At 51.7% G+C, this 19,286-nt stretch overlaps 2 protein-coding genes across 3 annotated transcripts in view; both read right to left on the bottom strand.

The window, feature by feature from the left end:
- The window catches only part of BCAM (basal cell adhesion molecule (Lutheran blood group)), a 366,430-nt gene that overhangs the window by 103,748 nt on the left and 243,396 nt on the right, over positions 1-19,286 (bottom strand). The window lies entirely within an intron of this gene.
- Positions 1,170-13,250, bottom strand: CEACAM19 (CEA cell adhesion molecule 19). Its single transcript, XM_020283343.2, is given in 10 exon segments — positions 1,170-1,226; positions 1,229-1,295; positions 1,297-1,342; positions 2,046-2,099; positions 2,497-2,567; positions 2,682-2,763; positions 3,633-3,679; positions 4,715-4,865; positions 12,247-12,615; positions 13,196-13,250. Coding segments are annotated over 10 exon segments (999 nt in total).

Genomic DNA, 19,286 nt, shown 5'->3' with positions numbered 1-19,286 from the left:
CCGGCCCACCACAAGCCCTCCCCCTGGCCCTGCAAAAGCCACGGTCTTGGCAGTGCCTCAGTGGCCCTGCACCATCTGCCCCTCCTTCCATCGCCGGCCCTCACCTCCACCCTTTGCCCCTTCCCCCGTCTGCCTCCACCCCATTGGCCTCCTTGCTGCCCCTGAACGTGCCAGGCACGCTCCTACCTCAGGGCCTTTGCACTTGCTGTTCCCTCTGCCTAGAATGCTCTCCCACTAGAGCCCCACATAGCTCCCTCCCTCCTCTTCTTCAGGTCTTTGCTCATCTGTCACCTTCTCAGTGAGACCTTCTCTGCCTCCCCATTTAAAATCTCAATCCCCAATCCCCCCAACCCCCCTCCCCTCTCTGTCTCCCTGCTGCGCGCTCATCCCATGTGCGCGAGTGATTTATTTTGTTTCCTGATTCTCTCCCCTGCCATGGTGACCCTCTAGGAGAGCAGGAGTTTGTGTCTGTTTTGTTCCCTGCCAAAGCTGCAAGAGTCTAGAACTGGGCCTGGCATACGGCAAGGGCTCATTTATTGCTAAATGAAGGAATAGATTAAGGGGTGACAGGCTGAGCCCACATTCAGGAGCAGGGGCTGGAGTGGTGGTGGAGAAGGGAGCCACCGCCCTGAGGGACTCGGTGGCATTCCGGGTGGGGGCCACGGCCGGAGGTTGGCAGCAGGTTCAGAGAGACCGAGTTTTGAGAGGGGCTGGAGCTGCCTGAGTGAGGGAGGGGCCGGGCCGCCACGTTGACTTGCCAGGACTGTCGCCCAGGGCCCCGGGCCTATGAAGCCAGGCCTCCCTGCCCTGGGCCTCGGGCCCTGGTGGTGGGGGGCTGCCTCGGCCCCAGGGGAAGGGACTCTGAGGGTGATTTTGGAGCAGGGTGGGTGGGGCGTTGAGGACAGACGACTGGGAGCCCAGCCAGACAGGTGCCTGTGAGGCAGGCCTGAGACCACCCTCCTCACCCCCAAATATCCAGACTCGGGGGGGGGCGGGGGGGCTCCGGCATGGCAGGAGGCAGGAGCCTGCCTTTCCCAGACGTGTGGCCAGAAGGGACCAGACCGCTGTGTACTTGGGGGTGAGCGGGAGATGGGCCCATGGCCATCTCCTGTCCCCCTCCCGGGACACCTGCCCCACGTGACGCTGAGTCTCTGGCCGAGTCCACCTCCTCAGCCCCACAGCCCCTGATGGCCTCGTCCTGCTGGTCTCGGAGGTGTCTTTTCTGTCATCGGTGCGAGGCCCCCAGGGGCGGCAGAGGCCTTGTCTGAGGCTGGCCTGGCCGGGCTCCTTCAGGGCTTGGCACCAGCTGGCAGTAGGGGGCGGGGTCTGGGTTCAGCAGGTCCTGGGGGGGGAAGAGAGAGAGCGATTATGACAGGGAGGGGGGTGAGAACTGGAGGGTGGACAGAGAGGGACAGCGGGTGAGGGACACAGAGACACAGAGAGAAACCCGCAGAGAGAGGATGGGAGCCCGGCGTGGACAGGGAGTGAGACGCAGAGACAGGAGTGCCTGGAAGAGCCAGAGACTGAGGTGGGCACAGTGACAAAGAGTCTGGGGAGACAGAGATGTGGACAGGGAGAGAGACAGCCAGAGAGACTACAAGACGGGGCAGAGACACACACAGAGATGTGTAGACAGAGACACTGGGAGGGAGACAGAGGCACAGGGGCAGACAGGAGGGGATGGGGAGGAACTGAGGCCCAGGCCCAGGAACAGGGGCCTGGACGGGGTTCATCTGGGCCCTGCCTGGCTGTGTGACCCTGGGTAATCCCCTGTCCCTCTCTGGGCGTTGTTCCTCTTGTGCAAATTCAAAGCCTTGGATCCCTTTTAGAGAGAAGGAAATTGCAGCCCCAGGAGGGGAAGGGACTTGCCCAGGGTCCCTCAGCGAGTCTGGAATGGGCTTCCCCTGGGAGCTGAGACTTGGAGACTCCGGGGTGAGAAGCGAGGAGAACCCCATGCTCTCCCCCCTTGACCCCTCCCGTCCAGGCTGCGGTGCTCCTGGCCCCATGGGGCCCCCTCCCCACCCCCAACCCCGCCACCTCCACACCTGGTACTGGTGGTTCTCCGGCCTGGGCTGCAGGGGTGCGGGCATGGGCAGGGGCTAGGAGGGAAGAACACAGGTGAGCCGGGCCCTTGGCTCCCTCCCGCATCCCCCCTTCAACCTTTGACCTTTAGTGCTATGGACAGTCCTGGATCCCAAGTCAACACCAGCCCTCCAGGACCGCGAGGGCCCGGGGTGGAGGGAAGCCACTCCCTGCACCTCAGTGTCCCCCATAGGTGGGCACGTGGCCCACCAGTCACCCCCTTAACGCTCAGCCTCCCCTGTCCACACCTCTGGTTCTAAGCTCTTAGCCTGAGCGTTGTAAGTTTCTTTTTTTTATTTAATTCAAATAACGTCTTTTTAGCAGTCCCTCCTCCCTCCCACCCCATTCCCACTACAAATAGAATATCTGCTCAGTGTAGAAAATACAAACAAGTAGAAAAGAGAAAAAACCCACCCACTGGCCTCCACACCCCAGAGACAAATGCTATTTCTGTTGCGCCATTTCCTTCCAATCTCTTTTCTTTATGAGTTTTCAAAGAGAGAGAGAGAGATGAGGTTCCCAAACTCTGTGTCAAGGTACCCTGGGGTGCCCTTTGAGAAGTTGGCCTGAGGGGAGCAGGTGGGGATGGGCTCACCAGGGCTGAGTTCGTGGACCCCTTGTCACTGAGGGGAGACACCAGGAAGACCGGAGATGCCATTAGTTCATAGGGATTGTTGTTACCTGAAACACAGGACAAGGGGTGGGGGGACCAGCTGACCGATGGGACCCTCAGGCCCCCTCTGGCTGCCTGCCCACATTCGTTTACTCATTCGTTCAACTAACATTTGTGCAAACACTTCTTCTCGCCACATCCGGTGCTGGGGACATGGCAGTGATCACGACAGTCCTGGCTGTTGCCCCCCACCCCCCCCACCCCCGCCGGGGCTCATAGTCCAGTTGAGAAGACTGACCCAACCCCAGGGTGACAACCTAGGCTGTGTAGGGCTGGAGTTCGGGGTCTGGGGGGCTGTGGCAGCCCAGACGGGTGCCTAATCAGCCTGCGGGTCAGGGAGGGCTTCCTGGAGGAGGGGACATCTGAGACAATAAAGGGAAGTGAGAACTGCGTGTGAAGGCAGGAACAGACGTGTGCAGAAGCCTGGTTCGATCTGTCTGGATCACACACCCACACACATAATTTTCTTTCTTGTGTTTGAGGAGGGGAATGTTACGTGCGAGAGATGAAGCCAGGACAGGGCGTGGGGACCAGCTTACACGAGGCCTGGGGGGCCACGTTCAGGAGTCTGCACTTGTCCCAACGGCACTGGGGAGCCCTGGAGGGCCTCTGAGCAGAGAGTGACAGAAGGACCCTGCCCAGGGACAGGCCGGGAGAGCGGCGGGGTGCTGGGCGGGCGGTCCCCACCGCGGGACGAGATGGGGGAGAAGAGGAGGAAGAGCAGGCTCAGGTGGCTGCCGACATGCTCAGGTGCTGTGGCTGAGTCAGGGGTGCGGCAGGGAGGTCTGGGGGGCAAGTGTGTTGGGAGACCCCTTGGGGAGAAGAGGTGGGAGCCGGGAAGAGGCCGAGGTCGTGAGACCTGGGGCCCCCCACTTACCAGCGTTGTGACTGGGGCCCCGTGCAGAGTTCTCTGTGGTCGTCATCCTGGGGGCGTACGGAGGGGAGGGACATTAGGAGAGTGAGATGCCAGGTGGGTGGAGAGGGACCAGAGAGGCTGGAGAGCCCAGCAGGCCCCAGAGGGCGGGATGGTCACTCTGTCCCCTGCCGGCCTCTTCCTCCATAACCCCCAGCCACAATCCCTGTCTCCCCAGCTGCCACCTTCTGCCAACGAGCAATGTCCCCCAGACATCACTATTTATTTAGAGAGACCATCTAAGGATGCTGCTGCGTCCACTTGTCTGATGATTTCCTTAACATGTCTCTTTAAATGGACTCATTTGAATATGTCTATTTCACTTGAGGCCGGTCCTGGTGGCTGCCGTCTCTACCATCTGGTGGCTCTGCCTGCCCACCATCCACTCCCCTTCTTTGACAATAGCATCCAGTTGTCCTTTGGGGAGCCCCTCCCCGCTCTCAGTCCATTTGATCACGTGGGCCTTGATCTGCCCCTGGCTCTAGGGCTGCCAGACTAGCCCACGTCTGGCCAATCGGAGCATTCCAACACCTGGCCACAGTGACGGGTTCAAGTCAGGACAGGTGGTCTACGTTAAACCAACGAGAGGCAGGCTTGGGGCTTTTGCTGGAACTAGCAGGAACAAAGTACTCTCCTTCCTCTGGGGTGGCTGAGCTGGTGGCGTATAAGCCTGGAGCCACCGCTGGGAGCCATCTTGTCACACCAGGGGACAGCCTGCCTGAGAATGGCACCATCATAGGAAAAAAAACAGAGTTGAGGAGCACTCGGAGGAGTTTCTTGGCAAAATTGAGCCCCTGGGTCCAGCCATGCCTGAAGCTAATGAGTTATAGAGTATACACAATTTCTTAGTTCTGGTAAGCCAGTTTAAGGGTAGGTTTCCTGTCTCTTGAAATGCAGACTTCTGCGTAATACAGGATAAAAAGGTCCTTGTCACCTCAGGGGTTCCAAGATTTGATGAGCTCGTGTATGAGTTTGTGGAAGAATCGATGGGACCTGAGAGGGGAGGAGGAGGAGACAGAGGAAGGAGAGGCCTGGGGCCCCCATACCTGTGGCTCTGGCCCTTCCAGCCTCTCGTCACCAGGAGACAGGCGATGCTGCCGATGAGGAGGGCCCCCGCAGCCAGAGAGCCGATGATGATGGCGGCCACGGTCCCCGCATTCATGGGCAGGTGTGCGCTGGGCAGGGCCTCATGCTTCTCTGCGGAGGGAGAGAAAGAGACACCGTGACGTCGCGTGAGGGCTCCCCCACCGCTGCCTGCATCCGTGAGCCCCGGTTCTCCACGGAGCGCTGCTGTGCCGTGTCCTCCTTCCGGCCCCGAGCCCTCTCCTGCTTTTCAGACCCGAGTATCCCACCATCGGGAAGGCACACGCCACGCCTGTCCCAGATGGAACTCCTCGCCCCCTCCCCGCCAACTGCCTTTTCTCCCCCCCAGTTGGTGACACCTCCTTCCTTCCAGCAAAAGGATGAGGTTCTGGGCTGTGTTTTGTAGGGGACAGAAGGGACTCGCAGGATTCTTAAACTGGGCTTGCCAGGGTTGGGACCACGCCGACCTGGCCCCTGCTCTTCTGACCCCCAGCACGAGGACCTCCCAGCTGTACTCTCAAGCTGGACGCCTGTGATATCCCAGCCTCTCTCCGCGGCCACGTTCAAAGCCTATGAGGCTGTAATGCTGGGGTTCAGGTCTCTGCTGCCTACTGGCTGTGTGACCTTGGGAAAATTGCTCAACCTCTCTGAGATTTGGCTCATCTATGAAATGTGGGGAGTAAGAATACCTAAGTCTTAGGGTTAGGAAGATTGAATGAATATCTACACACACACACACACACACACACACACACACACACACACACACGAAAAATGTTTTCTCAATTAGTCAACAAAGCAGTAGGTTCTGTGCCATTTTACAGATGAGGAAACTGAGGCACAGAGACTTAAATCAACTTGCCTGAGGGCAAGGACTTGATTAATAACTGAACAGCTTCTCTAATTTTTGTCTCCACTTCCAGCTTAGGATCAACCAAAGAAAGCCAAATATGCACCTCACCCATCCCCTAGGATGTCCTGCTTCCAGTGAGTCACCTGCAGCTTCCCTGGGCCAACAGCCTCCAGTTAGGGCCCAGGTGAAGTCATCACTCTTTCCACTGTGACGCTCTCCCACTCCCCGGCCTGTCCTTGTGTCTCCGCCTGGCTGACTCCCTGGCGACCGACCGCAGGAGCTGAATCAGTAGCCTTTGCTTTTCCTGTTGGGTCGGTCTTCTGTGCTTATTTCCACAGCTTGGAAAGCAGCAGCTTCACACAGATGTGCCGAGCCAGGACTTCTAACGACCCCAGGGTGGCGGTGTCGTTGTCACACTCCTCTTACAGACGTGGATGAGGCAGAAGAAAGTCATGGCTGAGGATGTGGGCTCTGGAGCCAGCCAGCCTGGGTTTAAGTCCTGCATCTGCTGTTCTCTAGCAGGGTGACCCGGGCAAGTTACTTCAGCTCCCTGTGCCTCAGTTTCCCTGTCTGTAAAATGGGGGGAGGACGCAGAGCATAAATGCGTGTAAGGTGCTCTGTGAGTGGTCAATCAGGGGAGCCGGGCTTCGTGATTAACTGCCTCGCGTATCAGAGGCCCGGAGGGCTTTGAAAAGTCTGGGCGGGTTTGGGTGAGAAGCCCAGATGCCCCTGGCTAGAGTCAGGGGACAACAGACACAAGCTGTAAATGACCCTGATCCCCCTCTGCACTTTTGAGCCCAGTTTCTGCTGCTTCCTGGCTGTGGGGTCTTGAGCAACCGATCTCCCTTCTCTGAGCCTCAGTTTCCCCATCTGTACACTGGGGCTGCTCTAGTATGGGTTGAGCATTCCTAACCCTAAAATATCTGAGAGTTCCTGTGTGTTGACATGACACCACAAGTGGAAAATTCCACACATAAGTACTTAACACAAACTTTGTTTCATGCACAGAATTATTACAAATATTTTATTTGTGTTTTTTAAATTCAGTCCCTGTAGGGACCGTCACAATTTGCACCTTGCTCTCCTCACAAGCCCACTGCCCACCAGGCCCTGCTGGCTCCCCGGCCATCTGCTTGTTCGGCAGCGTGTCCAGCCCTGCTCTGGGCTCCGAGGAGGCAGCTGCGGACCACACAGAAACCCTGGCCTCCTGGAGCTGACGCGCTGGCAGTTACCCTGGGGTTCCACGAGGCACCTGCCCACTTTGAGTGGGGTTGAGTTGGAGGGAGCTTCTGTCCTTACAGCCTGAGCCATGGCTCGGGCACACCTTGCCATGCAGGTCACCGAAGATGCCTCCTCACTCTCCTGCCTCAGCCACACTGGCCTCCTGCCACAGGCCCTTTGCACAGGCTGAGCCCACTGCCCAGACAAGTCCCCAGCTCTTTCCCCCCTGCTGAGAACTTCCAGTTGTCATTCAAGCCTCGCTGAAGGAACCTTCCCAGGGCAACCTCCCAGTGGCCAGCATGGATCGTCCACTTACAATCTCATAATGTCTGTGCTTTCCTTCACAGTATCTGCCACAGTTCATAATGATGCATTTTGTAAAATTCGTTTTTATGTTTTGGCATCATGAATGGAGCTGAGTGACATATTGTGTGTGTGTGTGTGTATGTGTGTGATTATTTAGTGAATATCTGCCTTCCCTATTGGTCTGTGAGCCCCAGGAGAGCGGGGCCAGAGCTGTCTCAGTCACCACTGTGTCCCCAGCACTGCCCAGTCCAGGCCAGACACAGAGGAGGCGCTTGGGGCAGTGGCTCCTGAAGGAAGGCGTGGCTGAGCAGCGTAGCATCTGTGGGAGGCAGTGACACACCTTCGGCTCAGGTGGCCCCACATTTGAATAAGTGTCTTAAACCACCTGAGTCTCACTCAGTTCCCTCCTGGATAAAACAGAGATTCACCCTGCACTGCACCACACGGAGGGCTTCCACCAGGGCTGGGGAAGCTTTTCATGCTGGAAGGCTGCATTTATATAGCTGTAATCAGATAAGGCCACACTCAAAAAACATCAATTAGATACACTTAAGAGAAGTCCATTATTTCATGAAAATCTAACTATTAACACTAGGTACTTAATAATTTCAAAAAATGAAAACTATTCGTCAATTTTAAAGTTAACTAACCTTTTAATGACTTTGTTGGGCCTGCTTTTTGTCGGAAAGCACGTGAATATCTGGCTGTAGCATGGAGGTCCGCAGTCTCAGTTGCTCCTTTAGATGGGGGTCAGCCATTCGTGACCCTAAGGACGTCCTGACTTGGGTTACGTAGGAGAATGTAGGTTCGCAGCCATAAGTGGTTGAAAAGCAAGAAAGCATGTTTTAGGCATGTTGCCGAACGTGTGGGTAGTCTACTACATTTCTCCATTTTTCAATTGGGTCTTTCTTAGCATCAAACAACGACTTTATTTTTTTATTTTTTTATTTTTTTTTGAGACAGAGTCTCGCTTTGTTGTCCAGGCTAGAGTGAGTGCCGTGGCATCAGCAACCTCAAACTCCTGGGCTCAAGTGATCCTCCTGCCTCAGCCTCCCGAGTAGCTGGGACTACAGGCATGCGCCACCATGCCCGGCTAACTTTTTTTTTTGTATATATTTTTAGTTGCCCAATTAATTTCTTTCCATTTATAGTAGAGACGGGGTCTCGCTCTTGCTCAAGCTGGTTTCGAACTCCTGAACTCGAGCAATCCACCCGCCTCGGCCTCCCAGAGAGCTAGGATTACAGGCGTGAGCCACTGCGCCCGGCCTCAAACGACTTTATTTTTTTTTTTTTTTTTTTTTTTTTTTTTTTTTTTTGAGACAGAGTCTCGCTTTCTTGCCTAGGCTAGAGTGAGTGCCATGGCGTCAGCCTAGCTCACAGCAACCTCAAACTCCTGGGCTCAAGCAATCCTCCTGCCTCAGCCTCCCGAGTAGCTGGGACTACAGGCACGAGCCACCATGCCCGGCTGATTTTTATATTATATATATTAGTTGGCCAATTAGTTTCTTTCTATTTTTATGGTAGAGACGGGGTCTCGCTCAGGCTGGTTTTTGAACTCCTGACCTTGAGCAATCCGCCCGCCTCGGCCTCCCAGAGTGCTAGGATTACAGGCGTGAGCCACCGCGCCCGGCCTCAAACGACTTTAAATTGTCATCTACTATGAGTTCAATCAATTCCATCTGTAGTTCCTGTAGGTGCCCTGGTGATATCAACCAGGTGAGGCTGAAATGTTAATTTGAGTGTGATGTCATGATTCTCAAAGTCAGTGAACCTTTCATTGTGTTCTCCAATCAATAGGTCTATAACGGCTGCGTAGTCTTCAAATGTTTCTCACATATTATCACATATTATCTTGCTCATCAACGACCTTTGCTAACCTCGGAAAATGTTCATCCGAAATCTCCTTTTGAAGAAATGTTTTGGAAAAAAGATAGCTTTTTTCGAAATGCTTGATTTTTTTTGCTACCATATATCATCTATAGATTTAATTTTACCTTGCAAAGAAATATTCAAGTTGTTTTGATTTAACATGGTATCACCCAGAAATGCCGCATTCGTATAGGAATCTTCTTTCAATAATTCACATTGATGACTCTGTTCTTCATAAAATTTAACTCTTTGTTCTTTCAGAAATAAAATTTTGGCTAACACCTGTCCGTCCGTGCAATAGCTAGCGCACTTTAGAATGGTACAGGAAATCCACACTGAATACCTCATCTGTTCAAAGTTAGTGTTAGGAAACTGACCATGTGGTATTGTATTTGCAGGAATATAGTTAACAATACTTATAACTTGTTGCAAAGTGTCACCTAAAATAGTAGCTTTAGCACAGAGATTTTGCTGATCCAAGACACAATGAAAAGAAATGAGAGCATCTGGATCTGTTAATATTTTTTAAAAATCTGTGCAATAAACCCTTCATGTTTTCCTGTCACGGAAGGTGCACCATCTGTACGTACACTCACTAAGTTTACCAAATCCAGTCCAACTTCACAACATTTGTCTTGAAAGTTGTTGAAGATATTTATTCCTTGCATTCTGTTTGCAAGAGTGCCCAAAGGGAGTAACTGTTTGTAGCAAAGAAAAATCTTCTGTTATGACCGGAATGAAGTGTAAAATCTGCACTGAGTCAGAAATATCAGCTGATTCATCCAAAGCAATGGAATACTATCTGTTTTCCTTTTGAAGTATTGCATGAAGTTGTTCTGTTAAATAGAAGGCTAATTCATGCTGCCAATCAGTTATGGTTCTCCTCTTAAGTGGCAGTTGTTTGTACTTTGAAATGTTATTGGGGTCTAAACATCCTACAACTTCGACAGTGCATTCTTCCACATTTTTTCTACATCATCAAATGGCTTCCCTTTTTCCTTGAGTGTATAAGCTACTATACAAGTTGCTTCAGTGGCATTATTTCCAGGTCTTATTGCTGCTTGAAAGAATTGTATTTGTTTTTTATCTTTTAATTTCTGCAGTACAACCTTTCATGCTCTTCCTTTAATTTAAAATATTTGTGATCCTTATGAGTCATGCTGATGAGCTCTGAATTTCTTTAGTGTTGATATTGCAATATCACAAAGCAAGCAAATCATCTTATCTTTAGCAAAAACAAGATAATATTGCAACTCCCAACCTCATTTAAAAAGTCTGTTTTCTTCCTTCGGCAATCTCTTGGTCTTCTTTGGCATGATGGGCTGTTAAGCAGACAGAATTAAAAAAAAACACACAGTGTCGAGCTGTGCAGCTATTTACAAATTCCACTTCAAACAGAAACACAGTGCACTGTTGTCAAAAGCTGATAGCAGACTGGCGTACTCAACCCTCATAAACTCTCTCTAATCAGCCTTGTTCAGTAGTGGTGTCAGTCAGGGGGGGAAGTTAGTAAAATCATCAGTGTAGCAGCGTCAATTTAGCCCTTATGACTTACTAATGTTCTAAACGTGCCCGTCAATCTGGGAGGATTATTTCTTTGAAATTTATTTATTCGTTGGTATTTTATTTTATTTTGAGACAGAGTCTCACTCTGTTGCCCCGGCTAGAGTGCTGTGGCGTCAGCCTAGCTCACAGCAACCTCAAACTCCTGGGCTCAAGCGATCTTTCTGCCTCAGCCTCCCGAGTAGCTGGGAATACAGGCATGCGCCACCATGCCCGGCTAATTTTTTGTATATATTTTTAGTTGACCAATTAATTTCTTTCTATTTTTATATATATATATTTATTTATTTATTTATTTATTTATTTATTTTTGAGACAGAGTCTCACTTTGTTGCCCAGGCTAGAGTGAGTGCCGTGGCATCAGCGTAGCTCACAGCAACCTCAAACTCCTGGGCTCAAGTGATCCTCCTGCCTCAGCCTCCCTAGTAGCTGGGACTACAGGCATGCGCCACCATGCCCGGCTAATTTTTTCTATGTATATTAGTTGGCCAATTAATTTCTTTTTTTATTTATAGTAGAGACGAGGTCTTGCTCTTGCTCAGGCTGGTTTCGAACTCCTGACCTTTCTTTCTATTTTTAGTAGAGACGGGGGTCTCACTCTTGCTCAGGCTGGTCTTGAACTCCTGACCTTGAGCGATCCTCCCGCCTCAGCCTCCCAGAGTGCTAGGATTACAGGCGTGAGCCACCGCGCCTGGCCCTGGGCCTGTTTTCTAAGGGCACTAATCCCATTCACAAGTGCTCTGCTCTGATGATGCGATCACCTTCCAGAGGCCCCCACTTTTTAATAGCTCGGAGTGTTACGATTTTGGCATATACATTCACGGGGGACACAACCATTCAGACTACAGAAGACCAGACTTCTTCTGGTCTCTCTTCAAATGTCTCCTCTTCCGTGAGGCCTCCCTGGTGACCTCCCTTCTCATGGTGCATCTTCCTGGTTAGTTTTTTTTTACTGGGCAAGTCATAACCTCTCTGTGCTGGAGTGTCCCCATCTGTGAAATGGAAACAATAATGGCACCTGCCTCACAGAGTTGCTCTAAGGTACACATGAGTTAATATGAGGCAGTGGTTCTCAGCCAGGGGGGCTTTTGCCCCTGGGAGACATTTGTCAATATCTAGAGACATTTTTGATTGTCACGAGTAGGAAGACAATACCAGCATCTAGTGAGCAGAGGCCGGGCATGCTGCTAAACTTCTCTGCAATGCACAAGCCCTTTACTACAAAGAATTGGCCAGTCCAAGATGTCCGTAGTGCCGAGACTGAGAAAGCATAGCTATTGTCCACCACCCTGTCCTTAGCACTTTTCCCAGAGTGGATTCATCAGTAGATATTTGCCTTATGAACATAAAGATTGAGTGATACATTCCTTATGACCAGAAATGCAGTAAGTGCTCAATAAACATTTGATTAATTAATGCATGTGAGGAGTAAATGAGATGGTGAGTTCTCCAGTGTCTGGCACAAGGCAGGTATTTATTAATACTATTATTAATTAATTAATATTAATTAATGCACGTGAGGATTAAAGGATAGCTCTGGGGCCTGGAGTATAGTGGGTGCTCAAGCAGCCTGTGTTGAATGAGAGAACTAAATAAAATGGTGTGTTTGTACAGGGCCTGGTCCCTGGTAGTGGCTCAAGACCCATTAGCTTCCCCCCGTCTTCCCCAGACCCTAACACTCACCGGCCACCTGGACCTCGGTCTTGGCCTTCATGGTCCAGGCAGGGTTGATGGTGATGGCTACTTGGTAGGTGCCGCTGTCTGTGGGCTGGGCACGCCGCAGCAGCATGGAGCCATTGGGGAAGCCCACGATGTCCCGCTGCTTCATGGCACTGCCGTCCCTCTGTGGCCGCTGGAGCTCCGGTATGTAGGTGAAGAGCCTTGTGCCTCCATAGGCCTCCTCCCCCAGGTACCAGTTGATGTCCTGGAAGGTGTCTGGGACACCCTGGACAGACAGGAGAAGGTCCTGGTTCTTCTGAGGCTGCTCTGGAATCTTCTGGATGCGCAGGGCTGCCTGGGAGCCTTGGGGCATCCAGAGTGCCAGGATCAAGGCTGTGGGGAGTTACGAGGGAGGCCTGAGATCAGGGGTGTCGGGCAGGGACCATGGCATTCTCCCCCCTAGACAGAGATCCTCATATGGGTGAAACAGTGCTGGGATTGATTAGAGATGTCTGCCCCAGGTGTAGGAGTGGGGAATACAGCCACGATGCCACAGATTTGCCATCCCATTGACTCAGAAGGTTTTTCCACCCTGAGATGCTATGTGGCCAGCCGCTAAACACTTGGGCTCTCTGAATTCATTCATTCATTCATTCATTCATTCATTTAACCAATGCTAACAAGCATATATATGATATTAATGTAAGCTACAATACCAACTATATAAAATAAGTGTAACCTTCTCTAGATTTCTAGGCACTGGGGATATATATCAGGGTACCAAACACAAATAAATTCCTGACTTCATGGTCCTGGCGTTCTAGAAAATTCCATAGATAAAACAGCCACAGGGCTGTGATTCTACTGCCCCTCAACTTCCTGGATAAGCTTTCCCTCCTTCTAAGAGGAACCTCAGCCCCTGGGCTTAGTCCCACCTTCTCCCCTCAGTCTTTGGGGAATGTCCCCTCCTTACCTGACAGCTGGAGGCTCTTCGAGCAGTGGCCCTGGGTCCTCGTGGGAATCTCCATCTCTTGGAGAGATGCCGAGGGGCCCTGCTGAACACCAAGGGGGCTGGGCCTGGCTGTCGGAAGTGGGCCAGCTCCGCGCGGGTCGTGGGGACGCCTCAGAGACACCACAGAGGCCGGTCCAGCCCCAGCGTCCCCTTTCCACGGGCCCCACCTGTGCTCCCTGGGACAGAAGACACTGGATGAACCAGTTTTCCAGAGTGACTGGGGAACTTACTGGGCTTCCCCGGGCTCCTCCCCTGACCTCCATTACCCTCTTCTGCTCAGCGGGCAGCAACAGCAGCCTCTGCCTGAGCAAGTCCTGTGGGCCAGGCGGCCCCTGCAGGAAGTCCCAGCACACGCTCCCTCACCCAGCAGCCACCACACGTGGCTGTTCCCACCTCACAGACGTGAAAACCGAGGCTCAGGGAAAGAGGCAAGTCTGCCGGCTGGCTCACGCCCCAGCTCTTAGCCTCGTTTTTCAAAAGCCTGCTCCATTCGTTTATTTCTTCATCCATTCTGACACACACTTCCAGTGCCCAGACCTGGGTGCTGGGCGGTGCTGGCGACACATGGGTGACTGAGACTGGCCCTGCCCTGCTCTTTTTTTTTTTTTTGAGACAGAGTCTCACTTGGTTGGTTGTCCGGGCTAGAGTGCGATGGCATCAGCCTAGCTCACAGCAACCTCAAATTCCTGGGCTCAACTAGCTGGAACTACAGGCATGCGCCACCATGTCTGGCTAATTTTTTCTATATATTTTTAGTTGGCCAATTAATTTCTTTCTATTTTTAGTAGAGACAGGGTCTCGCTCTTGCTCTGGCTGGTTTCGAACTCCTGACCTTGAGCGATCCGCCTGCCTCGGCGTCCCAGAGTGCTAGGGTTACAGGCAGGAGCCACCATGCCCCGCCCTGCCCTGCCCTGCTCTTAGTCCACCGCGAGGCTTACAGCCCTATGTGGGGTTGGGGGACAGAACCCATCCCCAATGAGGATCCAAAGTGATCAGGGCTGGGATGGAGGAGCCCAGGGGTCTGGGAGAGCCCAAGGGGACACACCTCACTCCACCTGAGGGCTTCCTGGAGGAGGGGACATCTGAGCTTCGACCTGGAGTAAGAATGAGGCAGAGAATGGGGTGGGGTGAGGTGTAGCAGGCGGCGTAGACAACATGTGCAGAGGAGTGGAGGCCGAGGTCGTCCTCAGGGTGTACTGAGGAGGCTGCCGCACCCTGGGCGAGTGGAGGGCCGGGTGGGAGGGGGCAGGTGCGTGTGTGTGAGGCTGGGGAGGTGGAGGAATCGATGGTGCCTGGTGGTGAGCTCTGTTGTCGGGCTGGAACTTGACTTTTGGACAGCACAGAGTTATGCCCTCTCATATCATAGCTGTTAGCCACACGGGGCTATTTAAATATACATTTAAATTCATTAAAATCAAATGCATTAAGACATTTAGTTTCTCAAACTAGTGGCTATCACGTCCAACAGCACAGAGAGAGAACATTTGTCATCGTCTCGGGAAGGTCTATCAGAGCGAGCAGGGACTGAGGGATCTGAGGCGGGCATGTCACCCTGGTGACGTTTCTGGCCTAGCAGGAAGACAGAACCCTAAGCTGGGGTGCAGGGTGGCAGCAGCCCTTTGCGCGTGCGTGTCCTGGACACGTGTTGTCAGCGTGTCAGAGCTGATGGCATCTTCCAGAGGCCCCGGGTTGGGGCAAATCAGGAATCCTGACTTTGAACCACCTGGAAGGGTGGGGTGGCCCAGGTGGCTGAACGGCGGCAGACTCAGAGGCTGGTGAGTTCGGCTGTCAGCTTGGCTCTGCCAACCCCCCGGCTGCAGGATCTTGGGGCAAATGCTGTCGCCTCTCTGTGGGGATCATCGTCGCCACCTCATGGCGTTGTCAGGAGGACCGTTGCAAGAGGCTTGTCAAGCAAACGAATGATGCCTGTCACTTTATTTTTTTGTTTGGTTGGTTTTTTTTTGAGGAGAAGGAAAGAGAAGTCTATTACTTTGCAGGCAAAGGAGGAAAATGGCAGACGATATGGTCTCAGAATCCAAATTCCTGTCCCTAAGCAGAAACGCAGAGCTTTTAAAGGGAGGGCCCTCAGGTCTAGGCTATTGTCCTTCACGACTCCAATCGCCCCATCTCTGCCTGACGCCTGTCATTGTTGTTATTACTATTGACCTTGTCTTTGGACTTGCTGTGCCTTCCAGATTGTCCCCCGCCCCTTGGGACCCTGCTCAAGGGAAATGTATTTTCCCTGCAAGGGTTTCCAATTCCTCACATCCCCAACAAATCTGGAAGGCTTCTTGCTGGTGTTCGTGGGGTCAGCATCCCCAAAGAATCCATCCTCAATCCTTCCTGCTGCAGTTTTTCGATTTCCTTTGTCCGTCTGCTAGAGAGAGCTGGTTGCAAACCTAGCAAAAATTATTTCCAGTCAGTGCATAAAGCTAGGCCAGCTATTCTAGATTTTCCAGTTGCTGGAACACGCACTCTCTTGTTCCCTCCCTCCCTCCCTCTCCCTCCTTCTTAAATAATGACTTTGATTCCTTTTGCATTATTAAGAGAAGAGTCAAGGTTTATTATAGATCCTTTAGACAGTGCTAAAAAAAAAGAGAAGAGAATAAAGTTCAATTCAAACATCTTCCAACTACCCAGAGATAATCACTGCTAATAGAAAGGTCGAAGCTTCCATCCTCTGCCCTGCAGTATCCTGGCTTCTCCCCGCCCCAGAGGGCAGATCCGGATTGGTCGAAGCCTCCCAGGCCGTCCCATTTTTCTGGCCAGGGATTGGTTGAGTGGTGGGCAGTGCTGGCCAATGAGATGGAGGGGATGCTGCTGGGTTAGGTTTCTTGTTCCCAGAGGGCGCCCAGGAAGGGGTGGGCTGCTTCTCCAAGTCTGAGTCCGGGTGCGATGCCCGGAATGCAGCAGCCATTTTGGCACCAACCTGAGGATGATGCCACTACGTGGTGGGAGGGAAGCAGAACAGACAGCAGGCAACAGAGCTGAGCCCCACACACAGTGCCTGGAGTAGCGCCAGACAATCCAGTTTCTTGTTTTTAATCCTGGCCTGCAGGTGGCAGGGGTTGGGGGTGGGGGGTGGGTAGGTGGCTTTCTGCCATTGGCGGTTGAAGCACCCTCATTCTCATCATATCTTTATATACACCCATCCTTCACTTCATGACTTTAATTCGTTCCTGAAAATTCTACCAGTAAGTGAAGAGCTGGGAAATGAAAAAATTATTTTTCTGGAAAAATTTTATTTTTCATTGTGGTAAAGCACACATAAAATTAATCATTTTAATTATTTTATTTTATTTTTTGAGACAGAGTCTCACTTTGCTGCCCAGGCTGGAGTGAGTGCCGTGGTGTCAGCCTAGCTCACAGCAACCTCCAACTCCTGGGCTCAAGCAATCCTCCTGCCTCAGCCTCCCGAGTAGCTGGGACTACAGGCATGCGCCACCATGCCCAGCTAATTTTTTGTATATATATTTTTAGTTGGCCAATTAATTTCTTTCTATTTATAGTAGAGACGGGGTCTCGCTCTTGCTCAGGCTGGTTTCGAACTCCTGACCTCGAGCAATCCGCCCACCTTGGCCTCCCAGAGTGCTAGTATTACAGGCATGAGCCACCACGCCTGGCCCATTTAAATAATTTTAAAGGGTACAATTCAGTGGCATTTATGAGATTCACAATATGGGGCAACCATCACCACTCTGTAGTTCTGGAACATTCTCATCACCTCAAAAGGAAACCTCGAGCCCATTAGGCGGTTGCTCCCCCTTCCTGCCTGCCCTTGGCAACCAGTTATCTGTTTTCTGACTCTATGGATTTGCCTTTTCTGGATATGTTATATAAATGGAATCATACAATATGTGGCTTTTTGTGTCTGGTTTTTCACTTGGCATAACGTTTTCAGGGTTCATCCACATCATAGCATCATTCCTTTCTATGCCTGAATAATATTCCATCATATAGGGAGAAAACATTTTATTTGTCACTCAGTGGGCATTTATGTTGCTTCCACCTTTTGGGCATTGTGAATAGTGCTGCTATGAACATCCGTGCACAAATATATCTTCACATACTTGCATTCAATTCTTTGGGGTGTATACCTAGAAGTAGAACTTCTGGGTCACTTCATAATTGTTTTTTAATGAGTTCAATTTCAGTAGCACAGGCAGCCTCACCCACAGCAATCTGCAGCCCGGAGGCTCCTGGGATGTCACAGCTCCTGAAGGCAAGACAGTAACGGCCTGACGCCCCCGACCCCGCCCAGGCAGGCGCCATGCTGAGGGAGGGTTTGGAGCATTTTAGCCTGTGGTCCCCACCCCTCCATTCTCTGATATGAATAATTGCAGTTTTCTCAGTTTTTTTTGTTTGTTTTTGAGACAGAGTCTCGCTTTGTTGCCCAGGCTAGAGTGAGTGCCGTGGCGTCAGCCTAGCTCACAGCAACCTCAAACTCCTGGGCTCAAGTGATCCTCCTGCCTCAGCCTCCCGAGTAGCTGGGACTACAGGCATGCGCCACCATGCCCGGCTAATTTTCTCTATATATATTAGTTAGCCGATTAGTTTCTATCTATTTATAGTAGAGACGGGGTCTCGCTCTTGCTCAGGCTGGTTTCGAACTCCTGACCTTGAGCGATCCTCCCGCCTCTGCCTCCCAGAGAGCTAGGATTACAGGCTTGAGCCACCGCGCCTGGCCAGTTTTCTCAGTTTTATGTGTAAGTTTATATAAGCCCAAATTCTGGCTCCGTGGCATCCAAGAGTTGTCCCCCTGAAACAGCGAATTGTCACCTACATCCCTGGTGGGAACAGAGATGGGCACAGCTCTACGGAGGACCATGTGTCAATATCCATCACAAGGACAAGGGCACATAGTCTTTGGTGTGGCAGTTCCACTTGCAGGAGTGTGGAGTGCATGCCACACCACGCATCAGCGTGACTTAGGTGACAGCGTGCAAAGCCACTCTCTACAACACTGTAATGCCAAAAGGCTGGGAATGGCATTATACAAACGCCTGTCCTTAGGGGCCTGTGCAGTAAGAGGCAACTGAGGAACAACTAAGGATCCTGAATCGCCAGAAACCGTGTGTGATAAAAGCAAGGCGCGGATCAGTGTGCATGATTTATTAACCTGTTGTTGGAAAAAAAAAAAAAAGAGACAGAGAGAAAAGAAAAAATATATTTATTTACCATCTCTGCATAAATAAACTCACCAGAAAATACCACCACAATTTATCTGTGGTGCAGCAGGCACCCAGGGTGGAGTGGCAGGCAGAATAATGAGTCCCCCAAAATATCCAGGTGCTAATTAATCCCTGGGGCCTATGAGAAGGGACTCCGGAGAAGTGATTAAGGACGTGAAGATGGGAGATGGCTCTGCATTTCCTCAGTGCAATCACAGGGCCCTTGTAAGAGGAAGGCAAAAAGGTCAGAGGAGGAAGAAGGTGACGCGACAGGGGCCATGAGCCGAGGACTGCGGTGGCTTCTAGAAGCTGGGGAGACGAGGACATGGGTTCACCCCCGGAGCCTCCAGAAAGGGGCGTGGCCCTGCCCACACCCTGATTCTAGCTCTCACTTCAGACCTCTGACCTCCAGCACAGGGAGAGAGTGAGTTGGTAGTGATACAGTTCATTTATCTTTTTTTTTTTTTTTTTGAGACAGAGTCTCGCTTTGTTGCCCAGGCTAGAGTGAGTGCTGTGACGTCAGCCTAGCTCACAGCAACCTCAAACTCCTGGGCTCAAGCGATCCTCCTGCCTCAGCCTCCCGAGTAGCTGGGACTACAGGCATGCGCCACCATGCCCAGCTAATTTTTTCCTATTTTTGGTAGAGACAGCGTCTTGCTCTTGCTCAGGCTGGTCTCAAACTCCTGACCTCGAGCGAACCTCTGGCCTCAGCTTCCCAGAGTGCTGAGATTACAGGCGTGAGCCACCGCGCCCGGCCCACCTCACCTATCTTAAGGTGTGCTGTTCAATGGCTTTTTGGCATATGACATGATTCATTTTTTAAAAATTGTGGTAAACTAGAGATAACATAAAAGTTGCTGTTTTAGCCATTTTATGTGTAC

The sequence above is a fragment of the Microcebus murinus genome, chromosome 16 (genome assembly GCF_040939455.1).
Source record: "Microcebus murinus isolate Inina chromosome 16, M.murinus_Inina_mat1.0, whole genome shotgun sequence".
NCBI classification, from domain to species: domain Eukaryota; kingdom Metazoa; phylum Chordata; class Mammalia; order Primates; family Cheirogaleidae; genus Microcebus; species Microcebus murinus.
The sequence above is the reverse complement of the archived record's forward strand: the minus strand, read 5'-3'. Positions and strand labels throughout refer to the sequence as shown.